We start from the raw sequence: 8,527 nt of genomic DNA, 5'->3' as shown, positions 1-8,527 counted from the left end.
AAACAGCTTATGATGCCTTAAAATGCAGATTATGAAGGCAGCTCAGGTTTTGGAACAGAGCTAAAATATCCCTACTTCCGACAGATATCATTGAAATGGGTGTCATGAGATATCACTCCTGTCACAGTGACAGCCCTAGAATGTCAATAACACAAAAAAAGATCACCAGTTTTTTATTTAATTATTAACAGTCCTTTTTGACTGTGTTAATTAGAGATGTAACGATACACCAATGCCACGGTTTGGTTCATGTCAAGGTTTTGGAGCCACAGTTCGGTTCTGTTTGCTGTAGGGGCAGGGTTCTGTGTTCAATGTGGGGGTTTTTTGTGTGTTTTTTTAAACAAGCAAATTTATTTCACAAAAATGTATGACACACACAAGTAATGTCCCACTTTAGCCTACTTAAACACATACATTTTATGAATATGACTAATATTGATGAATAAATAGGCCTATAAGGTAAAGCCATTAAATAGCAGTTTTTGTTAATACAATAAAGTAGCCACCACACTAATTAAAAAATATACATAACATAAAGTGAAAATAAAGTAGCATTTTGGGGTTATGGAAACAACAGTTACCATGGCGAATACACAATACATCATGAACTGTTAATGAAACATGAAAACTGCTCCTGATGAAGAATGAACATCACACCTACATGCAAATCCTTCCCAGCTAACACACGGCGTACCAGTTATGTGATTTATTGGTGCTTTACTTTTATTTCATGACTTGACAATGTCTCGTAGTTTCTCTTGCGCTTTATATGAAGTGATATACAGCACACGTCGCCGCACGAGTGCAGTTTAATGGCTGACAGTACAGGACAGGATAGTTCCGTTTTCTGAGGTGAGAGAGGCTTTTTATTTTGTAACAAGCTACGAAAATGACACTGACATATAGCCTTACAACATATCATCTGACCGCAGATACTGAATGGGGACAAGACGTTTTTCTCAGGCAATCCACAACCCACCAGTTGAGAAATACCCTCTCACAGTCTCACTGGGGACCGATGTTGTTAGGACTCCAAGGTAGCATTTAGCCAACCTAGCCAAACTTGAGCGATCGCCCAAGTCACGTTACATGCACTTGGAAGACAAAAGTTAGTGTACATTTAGTAAATATTATTTGTTACGTCCCAATTAGTCTAGAGGTATCTAAGGGACATCAACATAAACTAGATCTAGAACCAACTAGAACAACTCATAATACACAGATAACAGAAGACTTAAGCAGACCACCAACCAAGCTTGGAGCATAATAAGTAAAGCTTTACTGAATATTGGTAAATGTATTTACATATTTATAGTCCATCAAAAAGGGAAAAAACAGACAAAAGGGGTGAAAAGGGAACCAGAGTGTTGCCAACAAAAAGAAACAAGGAAAACCAAAAGGACCAACATACTAAAGTTAGGAAAAGCTTACTAGAAACAAAAAGACCCCTAAAAGGGCCCCTAACCTGTTCCCTATTCAAAAATAAAACAAACAACACAAAAGGGTCCAGGGACCTTGCAAAGTCAAAAAAAGGGGAAACCAAAGAGAAAGAAAAACACATTGAAAAGCGTTACATCAAAAGCCACAAGCAGTACAAAACAAAAGAGGTCTCCTCGTATAGCAGCCATCTTGAGTTTTTATAGCCCTGGATGATCTTAGGTCGCCGTATGCGATTGGTTGGTCACAAGACAGGCAGCAGTTGGCTGGAGCAAGTGCTAATGGATGAACCAATCGGGGAGCAGGCTCCTGCAACAGAACATACACAGGGAAAACGAGACACGTACGCCTAGAGGGCGTAACATTATTATTATAATAATATTTAGTAAAAATACAGCTCTAAATAGTTGTTAAAAGTGTGCTAATTACTATTTAATCAAATATCAAGGAAGAAAAACATTGTTTTGTGACATAAGGTGAAGTGAGAGCTGGGCGGGACGCGTTCGGTTCGACATGAGAGTATCGTGGTTTTTCGGTTCGGTTTGAATATTGTTACACCCCTAGTGTTAATCCTTATTCGGACCGTAATTGTGACTAATATTTCAAATAGAGTCTTAGGTATTTTCAACATTTACCTCGGCTAGTCAGTGATTTTATTGCCGTCCAAATCTAGAATGTTAGTGTTTTTCTCCCACCACCTGCATAACCCACCACCACATAACCCTGCCGAATGACCTACTTTTTTTTTTACAAACACCCAGGTCATGTGGTAATTGAATTGCCGTTCGAATCCACATCTCTGCGTTTACAAGAGGAATCAATTCAAAATGTACAGTTTAAATCCTTTTTGACCACTTCGTAACACACTTCACGTAATTTGAATGCATATTAAAGATGTACACTTTTATTACTGGAATGCTAGGACGTATTTACAAGAACAATTTTTCATCACCGCTCCACCTCAGCAAAAGGAGAAAGAGAAGAAAAGGCATGTAAACATTTGAAATGGGCCGTTACTGCAATACAATGTTAAAATGAATTAGGCCTATATATAGTTATATGCATTAAAAATATAAAAATCAGCTTTATGTTTACCTCATGTAGGCTAAATAATAGTTTTTAAATGACATCCGTCGTTTTAAAGTGGGCATGAAATCAAATTTTACAATTCCTATTTTTATATTTTATATTGTAGTGTTTATTATAACTGATTTATCTGTGCACTTCATTATTTTTTTTAAAAATTCATTTACACTTAATCAAATACGTTAACTTTCCCTCCCCCATCGAAACGACTTCTCTTATCGCCACCGCCTCTCAGAAATCTGTCACTGATCGTGTAAATATGAAGGTTAGGTGGATTTTTCTCGGTGCACACAATACCTTCTTCAGGAAGGACTTGAGGCAAAAAGAGAGAAATATATGAGAAATAAAAGCTTTTTTATGTAAAAATTACTCAATATAGTCGGACGAACAGCTTGTGGTGACGGCTCGCACTTTAGGAATGCAGCGTGTGTGAACGCGCTTACGTGTGTGAACGCGCTTAAAAGTTTTACAGAAATAAAGCCATAAAAGGCTTAACATGAGTGAAATCTGTAGCATAAACCAGCGAATAGTGAGGAAATATGCTCAGTAACATATGTAGAAAAGATTTAGAGAGAAAATAAGTAAGGAATAATTGACGACGGGCCGTTCAATTATTAGAATGATAATGCACACCCGAGGTGGTGATGCGGTCATGCTAATAATTGAACGGCCCGGAGTCAATTATTCCGCTTATACTACGGTTACCACACCTCAAGACATCGATCCGATTATATATTTAATGGGATTCGTCCGGTTTTTGTACTTAAATCGCTATTGTGAGTAGGACTATTTCTTCCGCGTCTCATCCAACATCTCTTTTGCTAGTTCCGAAACGTCATTTTAAAGCTGTTAACGAAGGCTTGAGCCGTTGATAGCATTCTACTGCAGTTATTAATAAAGTTATTAGAGAGAGAGAGAGAGAGAGAGAGAGAGAGAGAGAGAGAGAGAGAGAGAGAGAGAGAGAGAGAGAGAGAGAGAGAGAGAGAGAGAGAGAGAGAGATGAGAGAGAGAGAGAGAGAGAGAGAGAGAGATGAGAGAGAGAGAGAGAGAGAGAGAGAGAGAGAGAGAGAGAGAGGAAGAGAGAGAGAGAGAGAGAGAGAGAGAGAGAGCGCTTGTGTGAACTAGGCTCCCTCTGTGCGTCTCTAAACAGCGCTGTTATTACCTCGCTAGTGAAAAAAATGTCACGTGTAGCCTTTAAGTTGCTCCACTATATAGGCGAACTGATCAAATCGTCAGGGCAGCGCTGACAGCTTTTTGTGCAAACTGTAGTGCGTGTGCGAGCATTTGTGATTTCAGTAATGAGACAGAAAAGCTTGCCTTTGTTGTTTTTCATCTGGACTGTCTAATACTGCTGCCGCCCAGTTGTTGAACGTTTTATATTCACTGTAAATATTAAGATTTACTTTAGGAAAATCGTCTGTCATATTGTTGTTTTTTAGTCCTGTAATTTCCGTTATTACAGTTAACTATGCGCAGTGATATGGAACTGTAATGCGGTCAAGAGAGCTGCTGGAACTACGTTCGCTGTGCGTCTCCCAGAAAATAACTGCACACCTCAGAACGTTCATCAGCCAATCAGATTCAAGCATTCAACGGCCCCGTAGTATAAATGTATTTAAGAGATAGATTGAGTTTTTCCTACACAACTGAGTGCAAACTGGCATTCAAATCTGCCTCCATTTTGTTAGCAACGCCCAACTTCCAACAATCCAATCAATTCCGAAGGACGAAATCAAGCCTCGCCCTACATTTTTTTCTAATTTCAGAAGCCGTTTCACTCGGATATACGTCACAATAAGGAGAAAAAGACGATCTCAACTTCCGTTTCATGCCGACTTTAAGATAAAATGCAAGACAAAAAACAGGAGATTTAAATAATTACAATAAATAGGACAATACTTTCCTATTATTCAATTAAATAAGAATTTATTTGTATTATTCGAAGCATATGACAGTATTTACAGCTGACAATCATGCGACTGACCTTGTGAGCAGCGAGGGGTTCGTAGGATGAATAAATCCCCATCCGAAGGCATGAGTTTTATCACTGAGGTGCCATGCAAATGTATTTTTACAGACGTCCACTTGAGAAACAATTATCATCCGAATAGGGCTTCAGTAATTATCATTATGATGTGAGTAAAGAATGACAAATGATTCATCTGATGATCTGCAACCTGATATTTCCCCCCAAGAAAACAATCTCTAAATGACATTAATTAGGGGTGGACAGACACTCCTCCATCTCCCTTCAGTTCACCCTCCTCTTCTGTTTCTATCCATCTTTTTCACTTTCTATCTGGTGAGATGTCCTCAGCAGGGAATGAATGTCCAGTATTGATCAAGCCCACCCAGAAGCCACCCAATATCCAGTAATCAATGTCAGGCACACTGTTGGTAAAAGCTCCAGTTCTCTCTTCATTCATCACTGTACTCTTCTCGTTCTCTCTCTCTCTCTCTACAGCCACCATGAAGCAGGTAGCCCGCACTGTGGCCAAGGTAGAGCTGTCCGACCATGTGTGTGATGTGGTGTTTGCACTGTTCGACTCTGACGGTGAGTGTGTGTGTGTGTGTTAATATCATTTCTTGAGACTGAGGACGAGTACTGACTCGTAGACTATATATGCTAGTAATAACATCACACTAACAGCATTATAAAAACAAAATGCATTATTTAGTCTTTGTTTTAATTACAATCATACCAGTCATCATATATCAGTGTTTTTCAGTTTCAGTTCATTTTAATTGTTTATAAATAGTTATTTTTGTTTTGTATCTTGTCAAATGTCCACTTCTGTTTTGATTGGTTTCGGTTGCTCCAACCTATTGGGCTAGTTTTGTTGTGCAGACCTGCCTGTTTTTTGTGTGTTTGATTTTTGTTTTGTACTTTCATTTTGTTCTTTGGTTTGTGTTTTGCTTTTGTTTTATGTTTGGTTTTGTTTCTGCTTAGTTTTTTATGTTTTGTGTTTGTTTTTTGTCTCTTGGTTTGTTGTTTTTTGCTTTTGTTTTGTGTTTTTGTTTTGTATTTTCATTTTGTTTGTTGTTTTGTTTTATTTGTTGTTTTACTGTTTTGTTTCTGCTTAGTTTTTTATGTTTTGTGTTTGTTTTGTTGTTTTTTGCTTTTGTTTTGTGTGTTCACTTAATTTTTGTTTTATGTTTGGTTTGGTTTTGTTTTGTTTCTGCTTAGTATTTTATGTTTTGTGTTTTTTTTAGTTTCTTGTGTTTTCATTTTGTTTTCATTTTGTTTGTTTTGTGCTTTGGTTTGTTGCATTTTATTTTGTTTTGTGTTTTCACTTAGTTTTTGTTTTATGTTTGGTTTTGTTTCGTTTCTGCTTAATATTTTGTTTTGTGTTTGTTTTTTATCTCTTGGTTTGTTGTTTTTAGCTTTTGTTTTGTGTTTTTGTTTTGTATTTTCATTTTGTTTGTTGCAATTGTTTTATTTGTTTTGTTTGTTGTTTTACTTTTGTTTTGTTTCTGCTTAGTTTTTTGTTTTATGTTTGGTTTTGTTTCGTTTCTGCTTAGTATTTTATGTTTTGTGTTTGTTTTTTGTTTTGTTGTTATTTGCTTTTGTGTTCATTTTGTTTGTTTTGTGCTTTGGTTTGTTACATTTTATTTTGTTTTATTTTGTTTTGTGTTTTCACTTAGTTTTTGTTTTATGTTTGGTTTTGATTTCGGTTTTAATTTGGTTTGTTTTGTGCTTCGGATTGTGTTTTGCTTTTGTTTTGTTTCTGCTTAGTATTTTTGTTTGGTTTTGGTTTGTAGTGTTTTGCTTTTGTTTTGTGTTTTCATTTTCTTTAGTTTTGCTCCACTTTTGTTTTGTTTTGTTGTAATTTCGTCTGTTTTGTGCTTTGGTTTGCTGTGTTTTGGTTTTGTTTTCATTTTGTAGTTTTTTTATTGAATATACTGATAGTCTCAAGTCAGTCTTGACATGTCATAATACAAAAACTGTAATGATTTCTGCTTAATTTTGAGTTTTCATTGATATATTACTACTTATTTATAATTTTAGATTTTGCTAACTTTTATTTTTATTTCTGTATTTATTTGTTTTGTTGTTGTTTGTCTTTAGTCATGAAATATCTCCAAAACGGACCATTCTGTTTCTCTTTGTGTGGTGGTATTTATGCAACAAATGTTGTAAATGAGTACGGTATCATATTTTGGTATGGGAACATTTGAACAAGTAAAGTACAAGTTCAATTAAGCACTGGACCTGCTGAATCAGTACTTTTGAATTCTGCTGAGGGGTGTTAAGCATATGGAGTTGGTTGGCAATGACAGTGATAATAACCCATCATATTTTTCTCACACTTTATTTAATTCTCTCTTTTTTTAGGAAATGGGGAGCTGAGTAATAAGGAGTTTATTGCCATCATGAAACAGCGGCTGATGCGTGGGCTGGAGAAGCCCAAGGATATGGGTTTCACCCGGCTGGTGCGCGCCATGTGGAAGTGCGCCCAGGATACTGCCTGGGACTTTGCCATGCCGAAACAGCAGTAACAGCTAAGACGGGCGTCCCCTGATGTTGCGCTCCATACGGGGTATAATTAATCATTAAAGGATAAACTCCTTTGGAAGGTGCATCTGAGAATAACAAATGCTACAATGACTACTGCTCGTGCATTCGGCCCTTCTGTGCCCACCTGCAACTCTACTCAACATCCAGACAGAGCTTGCTATCTTTTATTTATTTCTTTGGAGTCGGATGCACAATTCTACATACACTAGAATGTAACTGGCATGTAAAAAAACAACAGTGAGAGGTCATCTTCGAGTGCCATGAGTTCCTATCTGAAATGAATGTTGGGACTTGCGCAGATAATTTCATATGATATTCAACTTTGGTTTTTTCAAAACACTCATTTCACTTCTTTAAAAAAGCACCCTATTTTGCACTCCTGTTCTTATAAAGGTCTACGTGTCCCAGTCTGACAACAAGCAATTTCCATTGTACTATAAACAGCATTATTATGAAAATCCTATTGTTGAATGACTTTATAAGAGTGATGCTGAAAGAATGATACTATTAAACATTTTACAGTACTGAATTTATGGTGTATTCATGCGTGTTATTTAATAATAATAGAAGTGGGTTTGAGGATATCTAATGGCTTATATTCATCCAACGATCAGAAAATGCGAGACAAGGGTGTCTTTCGTATATAAAATTGTTGTCCAAGAACACCCCTCACACACCAATGTTCCCTAAACACTTTATTCAAGATAATTATGTAGTCAATAAACATATTATTTATACTTCATAGGCTGTAGGCTGCTTATGTAACGTCTTAATATAACATGTATGTTAATAAAAGTACTTTTTTCTCATGTGTATTAGCTACCTATTTTGCTTTCAAAGAAATAAAATGGAAAATATTCAATTGTTTGACCCTAATGCAGACCGATCCATGACATGATAAAAGGCTCTGTTCAGTAGACTGCATGTTTTTATTAATGAATCGAAACCATGATTCAAGCAGACACTTAGAGGTGAAAGTGATGTGTTTGTGGTTTTAAGCATTTATTATTTAATTTCACATTGCTGAAGTATGAGCAGTGTTTTAGACACCCTCCCCAGGGCTGCATTCAATTTATCTGAGGTGAATTAGCATTTACCTCATCCTGAGTAACTAACAGCCCTTCTCTGAGCTAATGTAAGGACATACCCATGAGCCTCTTTCATCATTCCACATTAAACTCAAGTCACCATCTGTCATAGATTTCTGATAAACGATAAACTTAGGGAGAGATCGGGGGGGTTGACTCATGTACTTCCTGTTGTATTAATGCAGCATCCTGCAGATGTGTCTGCCGGCTCTCACACTTCACTAATGAAGCGTTTAGGGAAGTAAACCAAAGTGTTTTTAAAAAGGAAGGTCGGCAAAAGGTCTACAAAACTTTTAATTGTTAAAAAACATTTAAAGGGATAGTTCACCCAAAAAGGAAAAAGCCCATGATTTACTCACCCTGGGTGATTATGACTTTATTCTTTCAGACGAGTACA

General features: G+C 36.6%; 1 protein-coding gene across 1 annotated transcript in view; it reads left to right on the top strand.

Moving 5' to 3' along the window:
• micu1 (mitochondrial calcium uptake 1) overlaps window positions 1-7,855 on the top strand; it is a 120,799-nt gene extending 112,944 nt beyond the window's left edge. Inside the window, exons 10-11 of the mRNA XM_079843565.1 lie at window positions 4,928-5,077; window positions 6,860-7,855. Of these exons, the coding sequence (XP_079699691.1) occupies window positions 4,928-5,077; window positions 6,860-7,023 (314 nt within the window). The 3' untranslated portion in view covers window positions 7,024-7,855. The remainder of the gene's footprint in view (window positions 1-4,927; window positions 5,078-6,859) is intronic.
• The last annotated feature ends 672 nt before the right edge of the window (window positions 7,856-8,527 follow it).

The sequence above is a fragment of the Gobio gobio genome (genome assembly GCF_949357685.1).
Source record: "Gobio gobio genome assembly, chromosome: 18".
Lineage (NCBI taxonomy): Eukaryota > Metazoa > Chordata > Actinopteri > Cypriniformes > Gobionidae > Gobio > Gobio gobio.
This window is presented reverse-complemented; position numbering and strand designations above follow the sequence as displayed.